This window comes from Rhinatrema bivittatum, chromosome 4 (genome assembly GCF_901001135.1).
Source record: "Rhinatrema bivittatum chromosome 4, aRhiBiv1.1, whole genome shotgun sequence".
Taxonomy (NCBI): Eukaryota; Metazoa; Chordata; class Amphibia; order Gymnophiona; family Rhinatrematidae; genus Rhinatrema; species Rhinatrema bivittatum.
The window spans coordinates 324,221,211-324,239,943 of NC_042618.1; the positions used below are offsets into that span (position 1 = coordinate 324,221,211).

Sequence of the window (18,733 nt, forward strand, 5' to 3'; positions counted from 1 at the left end):
CTTCTGCTATGGATGGCAGGCAAGTAATAAAACAAAAAAAAATCTAAGCAGATCAGTGGGATTTTAAGGGTCGGGTCTAACAAAGCATGCTTTACGAGCAGAGAATATGATGATTTGTATGCACATTTTTTCCTACGTGAACAAATTGTGTTTTATGTGGGCTTAGCGTGTCTTCCCATGCATGTTTTTGGGTTAGTGCACCTTTTTTTTAATACTCCCAAGTTGGCTCATTGCGTTGAGAGTTAACTCAGTTTTCACCATGTGAGTAAAGAAAATGTGAGCTGACTGATTGCACTGCATCGGGGTGGGGGAAGGGAGAAAAGATAGAACAAAAGAGGGAAGGAGCTGAGGAGGAGTATCAGCCTGTGCTGCTGCAAGGAGGAGGAGGAGGAGTCCCGATCCAGCCCTGCGAGGCTGGAGTGCCAAGCATGACCCTGCCTCTCCCTTGTCCTGTGCAGGCTTCTGTTTACAGCAGGAAGCCTGCGAAGTAGAAGACAGGGCTGCCACAGGGACTATGAGCACTGCTAGCTCACAGTTCCCATGTCCAAGGCAGTAGAGAGTGTGGCTCAGAGCTGCCTCACTAATTTGGAGGCGAGGGGGGGGGGGGGGGGAGTCGAGGCACAAAGAGAGCCCGCAATGGTGGGAGGAAAGAGGAGAGAGAGGAGCAGCGGCCACGGTCCGAGGTCCATAAAGGCGTTTTTTTTTTGCCACCCCTGGATCTTGTTGTTTAATTGATCACAGGAACGCTTTAACATTTCTGGCATTATCAGGGCCAATGTTTCCATTAGGCAAACTAGGCGGTCGCCTAGTGCACCAAAATTTTGGGGGCGGCAAAATCTCACCAGCATAAAGCCTGGAGGGGGAGAGCTAATACTGCCAAAGAAGGGAGCGGTGTGTGCTGGAGCTGCCACCCAGTTGGTAAGTTGGGACGTCAAATACTCTTGCCCCGGCTGTGGGCATTATCATATATCCTGCTACATGCTGAGCGAATTACTTCCCTTAATCCTCTGGCCTCCCCCCTTTCTTCTTCTCTCTGCTAATCTTGGGGTGAGCCAAACCCATAAATTCCCAGATGTGCAGATAAATGGATTTTCCCCCATGCATTTTACAGGATAACGATACTTAGGAGGTAGCCAATACTCACACCGTCCTGTTACTCCATTTAAAAAAAAAAAAGATAATATGGGATACATTAGACATCATACATTATTGATAGGGTTTGTTATATAGGGCCTTCTGCTGGCCATTAGATCTAATTAAGTTCTTGAAAAGTCCATGGGGAGAACTGTGGAAGGTTTCTAAGGAAGAAAGTGAGTTAACCGAATAGGCAGCCATAAGTGTATGCACAGGTGCAGGAGGTAGGAGGAGAGAGGACTGAACGTTAGGTGACACTTAACAAGGTTAATGAAAATAGAGAGCCCAACTTTCAAAAGGGTCCACGATACACAATTTGCAAGTAGGCCTTTCCCAGTTCCCTCCCAGTCTGCTCCAATTAAGGAACGAACTGGGAGGGAACTTTCCTATACCCCTACCTACCCTTCCTCCTTTTTCCCCTCTCCTCCCCGACCCCTAAACTAATTCTATCTACGCTAGAATTTTTTGTTTTAAAACTTACCGGCTCCTCCGAGCAGGTGTAAGTTCTGCACACCAGCCGGTTGCCAGCGTGCACTTCCCGGGACAGGGACTAATGGCCGCTGTCCCAGCTGACTTCTGCCCCCCCCCCCCCCCCCGCCCACTCCTTTCATCAAGCCTGGCACTTCTGCACGTATCGGGAGATATGCGCGTGGCTGGGCCATTTTTTAATGCGCTCAGTGCGCGCAAGGCCCGGCCACAGCGTGCATCCCCAGGATTTTATACATGCCGGGCTTCGAAAATGTGGCTGTTTATATACCATCGTTCCATATCAAGATCAAAACGGTTGACAAAATAACATTCATGATTTTAGAACAGAATTAACACATCTATGGGTAGATTTTAAATCGGCCCCTGCACGTAAATCCCGGGGCTTACGCGCATGGCCGGGCATTACGTGCACCGGGCCGATTTTCAAACAGGCCCAGCCATGCACGTATACCCCAGTTTGCGATTAAGTGCTGGGGCCTGTAAAGGGGGTGGTCCAGGGGTTGGGGAGGAGCTGGGCTGAAGGCGGCCGGAACAATGGCCATTTGCCGTTGTGCCGGGGAAGCACGCGCCAGCAGTAGCGAGCGAGCGCAAGTTGCTTCTGCTCCAGAGGAGCAGCAACTTAAAAAACAAACAAAAAAAAGGAAGGTACGTTACATTTAGGGGGTGGAGAGGAGAGGGGAAGGGGAAGAGAGGTTAGAGTAGGTGGTAGGGAACTAGGGAAGTCCGGAATGCATTGCTGCGTGAAATTTGCAGAACTGTACTCCCCCCTTGCACGCATGGATTACAAAATCCAGCATGCATGTGCACACGGCCCTACGATTTTATAACATGCGCGTGTACACACACCTTCGAAAATCTACGCGATAGTGAAATCTCCAGTACAAATTATTCTGCTAGCTAATACATAAAATAAAACATATAACAGCTAATTCATCTTAGCAATCAGTACATTCTAATTCATGTTTCATTGCATCTGTCCTACTTGCTTCCAGTCCAAAGAGATCTCATTATTCTTAGTATTGAAATTACCTCGCTCTCTTCTCACAATTTATTCCTCATGTTTCAAATTAAACCCTCGTCCTTCTTGATACAGTTGCTCTCTTACACTGTTGATTTTAAGTAAGATTATATGCATTTTTAAATAGTCACGTTTTTAGTTCACATTTAAATCTCTTTCTATCTAGTATCAGACGTACCATCTCGGGTAGTGAATTCCAAAGCTTTGGACCTGCTATAGAAAACACACAGTCCCTTACTGGGGTCAGGTGTGCGTACTGTATTGTTGGAACAACCAGAAATCCTCTATTTTGGGATCTTAGTGCTCGCTGAGGTGTGCGTAGTTGTAATTTCACACCTATCAGGCCAGAATCACAAGAATGAATTATTTTGAATATTAACGATAATACTTTATAATATATTCGAGACTGTACTAGTAGCCAGTGCAGTGAAATCAGTGGGTGCAATGTGATCAAATTCCTTAGCTCCTAATAAGAGTCTAGCTGAGGCGTTTTGTAATTATTGTAAGGGTTTTAAAAGACATGCGGGAAGACCCAGTAATAGACAGTTAAGGTAATCTAGGTTTGAGAAAATAGGAGTGTGCAATACTGTCCGAAAATCCTCGAAAGTTAATAAAGGTTTCAGCTGTTGTAATATACGCAACTTGGCATAAGCTATATTGGCTAATTTATTGATGTGCTTTTTCATAGTAAGATTTTCATCTAACTAGATCCCTAAATCATGTAATTGATTTGAGGGGGTATTTTGAAAAGTCCCCAAGTCCAGAACCAGTGGTTTAACTATAGATGAATTTCTCCTTAGCCAAATTATTTCAGTCTTATTGAGGTTTAATGTTAGTTTACGTTGAGACAGGACTTGCTTTCATATAGTCTGACAGTGTCGACTCTGTCTGTTCAAACGATTTGTAAAGTGGAATGTAAAACTGTATGTCATCAGCATACAAGAAGAATGAAATCCCTAGACCCGCCAGTAATTTACACAGGGGAAGCATTTACATGTGTAAATCCTTTTGAAAATTACCCCCAATGCACGTAGATTGATGCTTCTCGTCTACCTGTGTCATTTTCCATCAAAATTCTACCCTCATTAAAAGAAGCTGCAGAAGTCTGCAGGCACTTTGTGCTTGCAGCAATTTTAAAAAAAGAAACTATGCAAGTCTTTTCCCTTAGAAATTTGGAACGACATGCACATATAAAAACTACCCCAAAGCAGTCTGAAAACTGTGTCTTAATGGGCTGTCCACTCCAGACCAATTGTAGTGATTCCGATCTTTTTAAGAATATTGCAAGAGTGTCAACCCCACAGGGAGCAGAGAATGATCCCCTGGGACATTCCCATTCCAACCAATAACAAGTTCAGTGCTAGAAAACCGGAGAAAAAAAGGAGAAAAACACATAATAGCATTATTAACAGAAGTATCAGTGCCAAGCCGGTGCTACACGTAAAAAAAGAGAAGATTATCAAGAACCAAGAGATGTAGAGACCAAGAAAATGTGGCAGAAAGATACAAAAATAGTCCCAATAGCCTGATTAAAAAGAACTTCCAAGTGCATCTTGATATGTTGACTGTATGTATTACACCCTATCAGATCCAAAAGGAAGGTCTCTTTAGCACAATGCAAGTATTAAGGAGACCATTGTCGGTACATTTGAGAAACTGAGTTTATACTCCGCATACCTGGCTTACTACTATGACTAATCACTACTATAGCGCTATTCATCATAGGCAGCACTGTGCAAAACCACGTAAGAGACAGTGCCTTTTCAGTAGAGCTTACAATCTAATCAAGACAAGCAGACCTGGCTTAAGATCAGTGCTCCCTCTATGCTGCGCAGGAGTCCACCACCCTGTTCTAGCCATGGGACCTGTTGCAGCCCTCTCTCTTTGAGTGCATGGGAGAGGCAGATTCCACAGAATTCCTACAGCATCTGCTCACCTGGCACACGTCAAACTGCAGGAAGGCCGCAGCATGCCCCACGGTTGGATTGCAGGTGGCAGGCCCCCCTCGCAGCTTGGAGGAACAGTGCTGAGGTTCATGCGCAAAATAAATCTATTTGGGGGCCACTACCTTGAGAGCCTATTTTCTTTCGTCCCATACTAAATCTGGAAGAGCGACTCTGATTAAGTCCTGCCTCACTGCATCTCTCACCTCCCAGCCACGGGAGCAGTTACAGGAATGCCTGGGCTCCCACACAGATTGCTCTCACAGTTTGGCTGTGAACATAAACATGGGGGCTGCTTTGTCTTATCTGACTGTGGACTTCTTCCAGAGAAGAAGAGGACATAAGACTGGCAGCTGGGTCAGTCCTTTGCCCCTCTAAGTGTGTCAACGAGTGGCACAATAAAACAGAAATTTGGATAAAATGAAAAAAAAAAACCCCAAAATACAAAAGCTAATGTTTATAGATCACCCAAAAAAAAAGAATTTAGGTGAAAAGTTGTGCTCATATTTTAGAAAAAATTAGTACTGAAAGGCTGTTGGTAATCATTACATTCCAGAAAAATACTTCTCAAAAAACCATGAGGTCCATATTCAGAAACAGTCCGGATAGCAAAATTAGCCAGATAAACTTATCCAGTTAACTTTGGAGGCATATTCAACAGTGCAGCCGCACTACTGAATATAGCTGGCTATCTTAGGGGGTTATTTTCTAAGGACTTATCGCGTGTGTTAGGGCCTTTTCATGGTGGTAACATTAAAATTAGGGGAAGGGGCGGAGTTAGGGAGGCGTCAACGGCAGCACTGCTGCCGGCGATAATGTTTCGAACATTATCGCCGGCAGTAGCACAGGGAATAGCATCACCTTTTAAGGTGGCGCTATGCCCGCGACAGCCTGCAGCCGGCCGCACCGCAGCAAGCGAAATCGCACCACCGTGGTACGATCTGCTGCGGGCTATCGCCCACCTGCCCCCTCCTTCACCCCCCCCCCCCCCCGCAGGCTTCATCATTACACACGGAATGATGAATCCTGGCCTTAGTTAGCCGGCTAACTATAGCCACCTAACTTTAGGATAGCTCTTTGGTTCAACCAGACTTAGCCTAGTTACGCCCCTGGACCACCCCTAGCTTCTCCAGCTACATTCTAGCCACCTAACTTGTTAGCTGGCTAGAATTTAGCCGGATAAGTGCCCAAATATTCATTTAGCTGGCTAACTTCTGAGTTAACCGGCTAAGTGCTTTTGAATATGGACCTCACTAAATATAGACTAACAGAAGCTATTTAGTGGGTGGAAATGTTTTGAGAAAATTTACACACACGGCTGAATTTTCAAAAGCATACATGTACGTTTGAAACTCCTTCCCAACTCCCCACCCACCCCAGGAACTCCTCCACTACGATTCTTAGTCTTGTCCACCTTTCCAAATCGAATGCTCGAAGCAGGTATCTGCAGGACGGAATGAATTCCTGTGTATAGTATTAGGAGGAAAATATAATATGAATCTTGGAAGGGATGTGGTGTCCTTGATCTGTATAGGTGATAATGAGAATCTCCTCTTGTCCCAGCTGCTAACTCCATTCTTGCACCCATGTACAGGCTCAAAAGAACCCTCCAATAGTTCCCATAGATTCCCATAAGTCCTCCAGCAGTTCCCTTCCCAAGTAACTTTAGTGAATTCCAAATCCAATTCCTCAAAATACTTCCCCATAGGAATTCCTAAAAAGCCAGGTTTTTGCTCTTTTCCTAAAATGAATACGTTGCATGCCCCGTCTGTGGCAGGCCCGCAACCGGGCCTACTCACCTCCGGCGTCCAGCTCCCGGTCCTGGCTCGTGGCTGTAGGCAGCCGCCTATGCTCCTGAGCTTTCCCTGCCTCCTCGGCTGCCTCTGGCTCCTCTGCAGATCTCCCCAGCTCTCGGTGGGTCTTCCCATGTGTGCCGCAGGGAGATGCCGCTGTCCAGTGTCCTATGGCTCTCTAGGTGTGCGTGTGCGCGCCTTGCTGTCTTGTAAAAGGACCACAGTGGGAATCCAAACCGCGGCCCTGGATGATGATGTCACTGGGCCCTGCTATATATAGGCAGGGCCCGCCACTAGTTCCTTGCCTTGGCAACAGGTCTCCACGCTTGTCATGTGCTCATTGCTTGTTTCTGACTTCATACCTGGTTCCTGTTCCTGACCGTCCCTGGTCCCTTCCTACTCTAGTTTGGACTGGCCTCTGGCTTTGACCCTTGCTACGCTTTGGACCACGCTCAGGACTGATCTCTGGCTTTGATCCCTGCTACGCTTCAGACCACGCTCAGGACTGACCTCAGGCTTCGACCCTCACTCTACTTGACCTCCGTACCTTGCCTCGCCCACTGCTTGCCCAGATGCCCTTAGTCTCCTGGTGTCTTCCTGGACTTGGCCTTCTCAGGCTCCGGCCTACTACTACCCAGGCGCCACTTGTTCTTGTTCCTGGCCCTTCTTGACACTCAGGTCTCTGGATCCCTGCCTAGTCCGGATCCGCTGCAGTCCTCCTGCTACCTCTTCGGGGTCCTGGCTCACTACCACCTCTCCAACTGGACGTCATCTGACGGAGGCCCACCTAAGACCAGCCAGCCCCGGCACCCAAGGGCTCAACCTGCGAGGAACGCGGGCTGGGAATGGCGAAGCTCCAGTCGGCCTCCGTCTCCTGACCAGCTCCGCCTCCCGACGGTGGGGACCCATAGGGCTTGCCCTGCAGGTAGCATCAACCCCACCTCGGGCCAAAGGTCAACCTCCGACGCAACAGAATATAGTTAGGTTCATCCGACAACTCCTCTGGAACTGAAGTCCAAACAGTAGGCCTAATAAAACTGAAAACATGATGCATTATACTTGATAAATGTACCACAGATAAAGATGGGATATTCAACCCCCTCACCCCCCACCCCAACGGTGAGATGACCTCAACCTTCCACGGGTCTATAGTACAATAGGAATGATAAATACATTGGTTTACTCCTACGCAAACCTTTAAAAAGCAAACCTAGAATATTACATTTAATCATGCTTCAATTGCCAGCAATGGCATCTCAACAGAAGGATTTGGGATAGTGGCAGGGGGCCAAGCCAAATATGGAGGGGGTATTCCAAAACGACATTCATACATATCACACCCTCTCACCCCTGTGATTAAATTGGCTATAAAAGATACGGCAAGAAAAAATCCATAGGTCTTTCTGTGCAATTTTTTTTTTTTTAAACCCCAGTCTGTTTCAAATTCCCAATAAAACAATCATTAAAATTATTTAATATCCTTATTCTTCTATATGAAGTCTAAAGTCTATATGAGAAGAGACAGAATTACAAAATAAATCCTGCTCCTCTAATTCTGAAACACAATCTACATCCACAAAAAGTCCACCTAACTTTAGGGCGAATCTCTAATGCAGCCAGCATTAGCCGGATAACTTATCTGGCTAACTCTGAACTCCTTCCAGTTACACCACTTAGCCAGCTTAACTATTTAGCTGGTTATGAAGTTATCCAGCTACATGGCGGCAGCTGACGCCAGGCAGAGATTCAGCCACTGCCAGTTAGCCAGATAAGAGGCGCTGAATATGGGCTTCCTGGAATCCATGGATGGGTTTCATAGGGAAAATGAACCAGACGTTAATAAAAATGTGTGTTATGTGTTTATGTGCATTAGTTTGCGGAGGGGTCCATAGCTCTCATCAGATTCTCCAAGCTGTCTGTGATCCTAAAAAGGTTAAGACCCTCTGTATTAGAGGGTAACTTTCAAAAGCAATTCTGTGAGTAAAACAGTGTTTTAGCTGCAGAAATAGGCTTTTTTAAAAACGTGCCCGCCCAATACGTGAACTTGTTTGTAAGCTGGGAAGGAGGTTCGAATATTACAAACATACTTTTGAAAATTCAAACATATGTGCGTATATTTTTCAAAAATATTTTCACCCACTAAATAGCAGGTTTAAGTGTGGTGGTAGAATTGGTGGCATAATTTTCAAAGCTAACTTATAAACATATATCCACTTGAAAACTACACCTTATCAGGTGAATTTTCAAAGGAGTTATGTATGTAAATGTAACATACTATCATAGCAATTTTTAAATGTCATTAATGCGTGTAACGTGCACTTACATATGAATAACTATGGACAATTCAATGGCATATATTGTAGCAATTTTCAAAAGCCCACTTACACTGGTAAAGTGCATTTACATGTGTAAAACCCAATTTTAAGCATGTAAATACTTTTTAAAATGAGGCCTGATATATATATTTACCAGCTAGCTTCCATGCAATGTTACAAAATCACCCTCTTAGTGCGCAGCACTGCAGCTTTCTACTTGGTCTACAAGTTGATTAAACTGTATCTATGAATAGTAACTCTCTGTGTCCGGTACTGGGCAGCCAATATTATTTTTCCTAAGTAGGTGATTTGGTTTGATTTCTGCCAATTAGATATGTGAGCTGTGCCCCAAGGTAAAGTTTTCTTTTTTTATATTTCTTATGGCTTCCTGCACCTGGGATTTTCATTCTTGGCTCCTTCCTATTTTGTATTATATATGTATTGTATCTATACATACTATGGATTGTTTTTCCTTTACTCTGTATATTATTTTGCAATTTGTGTTTTGATAATATTCACTTTGGTTCATGTATCAAGGTTATTCTTAATGATGTATTTAAAATTAATTAAATAAATATATTCATATTTTCCCTCTATATCTAGATATAGAAAAAAAAAGTAGTGCGCTAAGAAAATATGGAATTGTTATAAAATACACTACTGTGCTCCTCTCTAACGCATAATATGGAATGGTTGAGATAGGAACATCAGTTTGAGTGTATTAACTCAGCATGCCTCTGTAGCATGATGATGACATGACCATGCAGTGCGATTACAGATACCGCCGTCATCTCAGCTTTCAGACATGCTTATGCTGCTCATAGAAAAACAGTGCAAGGCCTTTCATTAACCTGTACTAACACATCATTAGAGCAAAAATACCCTCAACGTATTAGCAATTATAAGGGGGATCATTCCTCTCCATATAATTAGCCATTCCAAATTACGTATCTTGATTTAATGTTTGCTTAAATGTTTTTAAAATGCCATCTGTCATCTAATTGAGTCATTATTAGTAAAATTAATGGGTTACTAGAAGAAACCCTGCCAATTATTTGAATATCATGGTTCAGTAATTTGTGCTCTGGTTAAAAATGGTTTTGTAATTATAAGCCAGGTCATTTTATGACAATCTTAAACTGGGTCACGAATCAAGATGTCAATATATCAATATACAAGGGTTAGCCAGCAGCAAAGATTTGTTTTTTGTTTTTTTTAACGCAGAGCACTTGGGACGGTGTAAGTAAACACACACAGTCTTGTCAGGGAAGGAGTTAAACCTGTCAGATCAGAAGAGCTCAGCTCAGAGCTTGCTGAAAAGGCTCAGCTGTCCTCCCCTCAACCATGCTGTTTTGCACACCGACACATGAACAGAAGCACAGCTCTCTAAAGCTGGTTGCAAATGGTTTAAATTAGTCCAATAAAAAGGGTACCATTTTACAGATTGTTTGTTGATTATGCATCCCCATGGATTAACATGGCTACCTCGTGACGTGGCCGCTACCAGTAATTCTGAAACACTAGCCTCTTTAATTTACTTAGGACAAGCAGATTAATACTGCCTATATGCATTTTTGAAGTGATGAACAGCAGATTACAAGTAAAGCTTTCCTCAGACAAGTTAACCCTTTGCATGTCAGAGTGCAGAGAAGTCCCTTGATCTTAATATCATCTCCCATGCCGTATTTATGCTGCGTTATAGAACCACACTCTTTTCAGCCTCTCAGAGACTCCTGTCCAACTTCCCTTCTCTTTTTTTCTTTCTTCAGTCGCCATACTGTAATATCTACTGCTGTCATCCTGCAGTTCCGAGGCACAATTTAACCATGGGCCACTTTTTTTTTTTTGGCTTTTGCGAGGGCTTGCAAGTCTGTAACTGAATTTAAATACCCAGTGAATGACCTGACACAAACAAAACCTTCTCTAAGCTCTTGCTCCCCGTTTGCTTGGGTACAGTCTCCCAGTTACGTTTTGAGTGCCACAAACCATGCCCCAGAGGTTCTTCTAGATCTTGGATTTATTTTATTATTTATTTAGATTTAGGTCTCACTTCATTTGTTAAGTGATTATCGAAGCAGATTACAGCTCAAGTCATGTCCGCCTTAAGTCATGGCTACCTGGAGCTTTTTTTCAGTTTTTTTAAACAGCTAATAAGCCCTACACCAGGATTCTCCTGCTGTGTTACCACATCCCCCTGAGGTGCCAGGATCATTCCGCCAAGCCAATGTGTGGGCATGAACACTCGTCTCCAGTAAAAGTTGCTTTAAAGCAACTTCACACTGACACTTCTGCATGTTCTACAGTAAAAGTAAGGGTTTGGTTTACTGTAAGATGTGTCAGGGAGAAATGTATTGCTCAAGAGAACACCTCAGGGGGTTAGCAACTGGACTGATTGAATGCTATTCCCCTCCTCCCCTCTTCTCTCCCACCATGCCTTATCATGAAGGAGTGTGCGGAGATACCTGACTGAGCTAGGAAAATCTTCTCCTTCAACTGCACCCACAACTGGCAGCACTGGGGATTTTATTCATATTTGCTGAATAACTGGTATGTGTATGTAGCCATCTTGTTCTGGAAAATTCTCTTGGTATAATCAATAAACCGAGGTGGGGGTTTATTGAAGCACATTTCTTGGGCAGTGAAAAGTCTACTGTGATGCCAACAATTGCTACTCTTCTGCCCTTTGGGTCCACGGGGGGAAGGAGTTACATGGCCATCTGACTAAAAGAGTGATACAGTTCCTTGGACAGACAGGCAGATGCCCATATAAAATGTATTAGCATTTTTCAAATTTTTGAAACATACTAAAAAGACTGAAAAAAAGGACAACATATTTTGCCCTTAAATTTTAATTGGATCCCACTAAAACACAGGTAAATAATTTGTTAAGACTATATGAATTGATTTTAGGGGGAAAAAAATCAATGAATTTGAATTTTATTAATATTGTAGATGAGCTAGCTATAGCCTACAGGGAAGCCTTCTTTGGCGCCCTCTGCTTGTCACTGGAATACTGTGGATTTGGGGTTTGGGGTGTGTGTGTGTGCGCATGCGCGTACATTGTTGTGTTTTTGCATGATGTTTTCTTGGTAGGTTCGTCAAAGATGCCTCAGTTGAGATTTGCTCTGCAGCAATAAAAAAAAAGTGTCCCCCCGCCCCCCCCTCCCAAAAAAAATTACCTGAGATGCGAGGAGGAGGACCACCCCCTGCTTTCGTGACCGGTGCCAGAGTCTGGAAGGCATACACACTGTCACTCTCAGCGATGGAATTCAGATCCTCGTCATCTGAGAACGATCGCTGGAATCCATTCGCATACACTTCCACCAGGATCACCTGCAACGGATACATTAATTGCAACTGGAAGAGACTGAACGTTCCTCTGCAGATTTATGACATTCAACACACATACCACACATGCCGTAAGTGTGCTGTGCATGGATTAAAATAGATAATGCTAGAGGACTTAAAAGGCTTTCCACTATAGAAATGCATCTGGCAGATTATACAGTGAGCACATGCATTTTGATAGGGACTGGCATTAGCAGACTAAAGTACATTGCAGAGGTTAGAACAGGGGTGGCAATTCTCAACACGCATGCCACAACACCTTTCTCCTAGTACGCTACTCTCTCCCTTCCTTCTTCCCCAATGGCAGCACTGTGATCGATTTTCAAAATTCATGGGTGGGTCATGCTGCCTGGGTGGAGCGTCATGCCAGATGGAGGAATCAGGATTCTGGTGGGAGCATTATTATTTTTATTGATGATCTGTCAGTCTTTTTACTCTCCCGATACCCCCCACTCTCTGGAGAAGGCACGGTCTTCAGCAGAAGACATTGAGGGGGAAACCGTAAGACATGGGGTATATTTTGCAAGCCCATCCAAACATGTTACCAATCGCTAGGTTACAATATAAAGCAGTGAAACCAGGAGTCTTGTTATTTTGGAGATTACAGTAACAGGAAAATAAGAAATGCCATACTGGGTCAAACCAAGGGTCCAGCAAGCCCAGCATCCTGTTTCCAACAGTGGCCAATCCAAGTCACAAGTACCTGGCAGGATCTTAAACAGTAGATAGATTCCATGCTGCATATGCCCAGCGATAAACGGAGACTACCTGGCCAATAATGTTCTACGGACATTTCCTCCAGACCCTATCCATCCTCTGACAATGAACTGAACAGTTTAATTGTAAGTTGAGTGAAAAAATATTTTTTTACAATTTGTTTTAAATGTGCTACTTAGAGACTTCATGGAATGTCCTGCAGTCCTTGCATTCAGTAGCATGGGGGGAATTTATGTCCAAGTTCGTTAGAAAAGTCCTGCCATCCATTATTTTGTTGTTCCCCCCCCCCCCCCCTTCACACACACACACACACACACACACTTAGCCCACGCACGTCAGAATCCAATCAAAATAAGCTCTAACGGAATGCACCCAGTTAATACACTGAGAATCCGATCTCACCTGATCTGGGGGGATTTTCCCCTCATTGGCCACCATCTCCCTCAGAATCGCCACCACACCAAAGAGAGGCACTGCCAGGCCTATCCGAAGGAACCTCTGATGCTTGGACTGGAAGACCAAAGTGACATTCAAGGCTCTGAGGAGAGAGACGAACACATTAGGAGAGAAGAAGATGGTGAGGTCCAACTGACATGGGCAATGATACACATCTACATAGTAGATGATGGCAGATAAAGACCAAGTGGCCCATCCGGTCATCCCAGTTATTCCTGTCTATACTGCTAAGGATATATCTCAGCTGGCAGCTGTAAAAGCTTCAGCGTGTGCAAGAAATGGCTCTTTATCTAAGGTATTTTTTTGTTGTCTTCCTCTTCGGTTCTCTATCATCCTGGGTAGATAAGCATACAAGTTCCCATATATGTAAAATAGGCTTACCGGCGCGCAGGGCCCTGCTCACGTAAATCCGCCCGGTTTTGGGCGGATTTACGCGAGCAGGGCTCTGAAAATCCGCCCCACAGAGTACATTTACTTACTGTTAGAACATACTGAGCACTGCTAAAGCCCTATAGCAAGAAATCCTCAGGCAGAATCCCCAGAGGTGTGTAGGGGAAGCTGTCAGACAATGCAGGCCATTGCAGCTGGCTCTATGTCCCACAACGCATCATAGCAAGACCATACTACAACTCAAAAGGGGCAGGATGATACAGTCCGGGTTCTGGCCCCATTGCATGCATGGAGATGTAGTCCTATTTTTAGCCTGCTTTCCATACGGAAGAAGGCTTACGAGATTGCTCTGTGTGTGTGTGTGTTCTCGTGACTTTTGTGTTTGGTATCCTATCCACACTGCATTTTCAGGACATGTCAGCGGGTCCAAGAGGACTGTGGCAAGGGTATTACGTTTATGGTGGTGGGGGTGGGGGTGGGAGTCCACATGTGGGAAGAAGCATGTGGGCACACATGCTGAAGAGCAGCCTCCATCAGTTCTGCATGGAACCTTCTTGGTTCTAGGGCAAATGAAAAGAACACGTCCATGCATTCAACGAGATAAAAACCAGGACCAGCTCACTCCAAGCAAAGACAGAGCAATACCATGATCCCTTCTTTACAACTATTTCATGCCAACAATCTGAACTCTTGTCCTCCACGTCGCTGTACAGTAGTTACACAATATGAAAGTAATTTTCAGAAAGGCAGTTCCGCAAGCAAAACAAGCACGGAAACTTATAAAATTGCCCGCCTGTGTGCACATAATTTTATCCGCAATGAGCGAGACATTCCCAGGGGCAGAGGTGGGGAGCGGTTTGCACTTCCGCATGTACATTTGCATTTTCAAAAGCATGCACGTAAATTTTCTCACAGATAAATCTGTGCACAAATTAGCAGGTGCTTTTTGGTGATTAATTTTCGAGGGGAAAGTATGCACAAACTTTCCTTCTAAAAACTGGTACAGCCTGATGTGTGTATCTGATTTTAAATGTATGTGGGCAGATGCAAAATTGCCCCCTATGTCTAAGAGGCCCCTGAAAATTGTATGAGAATTTTCCCCAATTTCCATTTTTTGGCCATGGTTTTCACATATTTTAAAACTGATCCATAGAACAATCCCCAGGTTATAGGCGAGACTGCAAATGCAATACTGGATTACGATTTTTCAGTCCCTCATGTCTCTCCTTGACCTACTAATGAAAGGCTGTGAGCTAAACCTAAATAAATAATCTAAATAAATCCCTCTAGTATTACATTTGAAAAATAAAATGCAATTAACAAATTCATTAATTTTAATGAAACTGCTGCAAAAGGAGGCTTAAAGCCTTACGTTTGAATTGGAAAAGAAGTTTACAGGCTTCCTTCACAGAAGACAGAAAGTAGCTGTAAAGGATAAAAAGATAGCATCAGGAAGTTAATTAATCTAATTCAAGTCTTTTTGGAAGCTAGATGCGGTCATACCACAGCTGTTAGAGATGCAACCATAGCGGCTCGGTACAAGTTACCCCAGTCGTCTTGGAAACCTGATGAAATTGTACCATTACTCTCTGCCCACTGGCTTCCATACTTCTTCTTTAGTTCATATAACATTTCATACAACTCAGCAAACACTTAAGGCTTTCTCCATCATTTCTTCTACTTGTTACCCCTTCCTTCCCTTACCACTATGCTCTAAAGACTATTCCAGGCATCTCCCATCCTCTCAGAAAAGAAAACATTTTCTCAGGTTTCCTCTAAAGCTTCTTTCTGTGGCACCCCTACGGGTTGGCTACTAGATGTCCCTAGTAGCCCATGAATCATCTACAAGGATACCACTTTTCAGCTCCTCCTCTAGGCAGCCTGAGTGGGCGGACCTTATTAATAAGTAGGGCAGTGGTTCTCAACCTGACAAATGGTTCTCAATGCGTGACACACTGAACATGTGACCATCAAAGGGCTAAATGTAAACATCCACTCTGCATCCACAGGAATCCTCTCGACCCCCAACAATGGGTGCAGAGCAGAACTAGGGCATTACCCATACAACTCACCATTCAAAAAAGATATTCTGCTTCCGGTGACATCTCAGTAAAAGCAAAACAAACTCTTTCTACTACTAGGCGCAATAGCCCTTCTTATGAAAAGACAGTAATTTACCACTAATGCATGTCCTATTGAGAAAACAGAACAAATAAGATGGATACAAATGCCTACATGCTAGTAAAATACCTCACCTCGGTCACACACACAGAACTGACATTCACCAAGTACAAAAAGACCACAAATTATAAATATGGAGACAGAAACTGGAATGGAAAACCAAAAAAGCCACTCTGCATGCAGTGCAAACCTGGAGAAATGGAAAGAGAAATATAGCACCTAACACAATCCCAGGATCTGCAATAATGCACACAAACTAATTCGCGCAAATTTACTCCTGCATTATGGAACATACTCAAACAGTATCAACCCTATCTATAAATAGGCAACACTACAAATATTAAACCAGGCCCTAAACACTAATATACCTCTTATTAGGAAAACAGAGCAAGCCAAGCTGCTATGGATCCCCACACAGAAATAACTGTAAAGCTATACTAATAAATGTTGCGAAACAGCTGATGAACAGAATAACATCCAGCAATTAAAAACATAAAAATTATTTAAAAATGGCCAAATATCAATAAATTATTTCAAAACAGAAGACATCACATAATACCCAATAATTAAAATGGCAGTCAATCAAGAAAAATAAACTTTAAAAGCCACCTTTACTTATCCTCTCTGACAACTCTCCTACTCCTTTCCCTTGTATGCCAAAAAAACACATCAGAAGCAGCAGTGGCTGCTGAAGCTCTGTCCTCATGGTCCTCTTCCTTAGGGCCCAAAACTAGTCTCTTCCTCACAAACACCAGTCAACTTCCTGACCAGTCTCCATCTCCCTGAGTAGTCTCCATCTCACACACACACACACACACACACACACACCAGTCACCTCCCTGACCAGTCTCAGTCTCTCACACACACCAGTCACCTCCCTGACCAGTCTGTCTCACACACACACCAGTCACCTCCCTGACCAGTCTGTCTCACACACACACACCATTAATCTCCTTGAGCTAGTATTGCTCTAAATCACACACATGCTCTCTCACTTACATACAAGCTCATTCACACACACACACACACAAATGCTTTCACTCCCATTCTACCATTCACACAAGCTCTTATTCATGCTCCCAGGCTCCCATTCTATCACACACACAAGCTCTCACTCACCCAAGCTCCCATTCTACCATACACACAAGCTCTCAGTCACGCACCCAAGCTCCCATTCTACCACACACACACAAGCTCTCAGTCACGCACCCAAGCTCCCATTCTACCACATACACAAGCTCTCACTCATGCACCCAGGCTCCCATTCTACCAAATACACAAACACCCACATCCAGACTCCCATTCTCACATGCATGCACCAGGCCTCACCACCAAACCTCTTCTTCCTTCACTGTAGGGATGGGCTCCTGTTGTACTGTGGCTTTACTCCAATGGGCCTCTTTTTCGCTGCCACTGGGATGGGCTCCTGTGGCGACCTTGTTTCGCAGAGTCGGACTTCCTCTTCGCCGCCATGGGGATGAGCTCCTGGTGGCCTTGCTTTGCAGTGTCAGACTTCCTCTTCACTGCCATGTGAATAAGCTCCCATGGTGGCCTTGCTCTGCGGGATCGGGCTTCCTCTTCGCTGCCATGGGGATGAGCTCCCATTGTGGCCTTGCTTCCCGGGGTTGGGCTTCTTTGCTCGTGAGATGCCCCTTCTTCCTACTCCCACTGGCAGGAAGAAGGGAGTAGGTTTCGATTGGCCCACGGGGACAGGAAGAAGAGAGGAGGCTTCCCATTGGCCCGTGGGGGCAGGAAGAAGAGAGGCTTCCCATTGGCCCATGGAAGCAGGAAAAAGGGAGAAGGGAAGCACAACAGGGGCAGTGGGACACCAGGAGCTACAACACTCCTGCCATGCTTAGCGACACACTGGTGTGTCATGACACACCAGTTGAAAATCGCTGAACTAGGGGATGAGAGAAGACTAGGTATGGTTTTTGTTTTAGCTCTTGGAGAGGAAGGAACTCTTTTTAGTTTCTGCCTGAGGTCTTTACCCTCAAAGGTGTATTTTTTTTGTTTATTCAGTTTATATAATTTATACAATGAAATAAAACAAGAAATAAGAGAAATTAATAACAAAACAAAACATTAATACACTCAATACTGAGCCTAATTAATGAGGAGAAGTGTGAAAAAAAAGTAACAATCATAGAACTATGAGGCAATCAGCTTTTTATCTTGTACAGCCTTTCTAACCACCTGGTTATCATGCTAGGTACCACAAATTCCCCAGTGTCTTATCCCTTAAGAAGCGATCTAAGTGTAATGGGTCAAGAAAAACAAATGTATTATTCTGATAGGTTACAAAACATTTGCATGTGAATTTAAGAAAAAAAGTGCTCCAATATCTAGAACCCTTTACTTAAAAGAATGAAACTGTTTCCTACAGTCTTGAATAGTCCGAGAGACATCAGGAAAGATCTGGATTTTTTTGGCTACAAAACAGAAAATCTTTACATTGAAAATATTTATAAAGGTCCAAATCCTTATCTGGCTTTAAACAAAAAGAAACACCAAAGTAGCTCTAGTTGGAATGTTATCAAGGGAATCTTCTAGGAAGGTGGAGATCTCTGGACTAGCCAGGACATCCAATCCCCCATCCTTATCTAATACTACTTTCTTAGGAAGATAATACAATGTAGATAGAACAGGAACCTTATCCTTATCAAAGGATAATACCTCACATATGTACTTCCTAAATAATTCCCCTGATGATAGTAGCCTAGAAAAAAAGAAAATTTAAAAAACGTAGATGATAGGATCTAGTTTCATTTTCTAACAATTCAAGCTGATTATGGACAATAAGATTGTCCTTAATAGAAGAGGTACAAATAGTGTTTACTGAAGTTAATTGTGAATTTATTGCCATTATAGAACTTTCTAATCCTGCAATTTTAGTTTCTTGCTCTTCCATTTTAGACCTCACTTCAGCTGAAAAGACATGCATCTGGG

General features: G+C 43.7%; 1 protein-coding gene across 1 annotated transcript in view; it reads right to left on the reverse strand.

The window, feature by feature from the left end:
* The window catches only part of USP43 (ubiquitin specific peptidase 43), a 629,533-nt gene that overhangs the window by 213,338 nt on the left and 397,462 nt on the right, over positions 1-18,733 (reverse strand). The window contains exons 5-6 of the mRNA XM_029600319.1: positions 13,160-13,295; positions 11,872-12,025 (exon numbers count right to left, since the gene is read on the reverse strand). Coding sequence (XP_029456179.1) covers positions 11,872-12,025; positions 13,160-13,295 — 290 coding nt within the window. The remainder of the gene's footprint in view (positions 1-11,871; positions 12,026-13,159; positions 13,296-18,733) is intronic.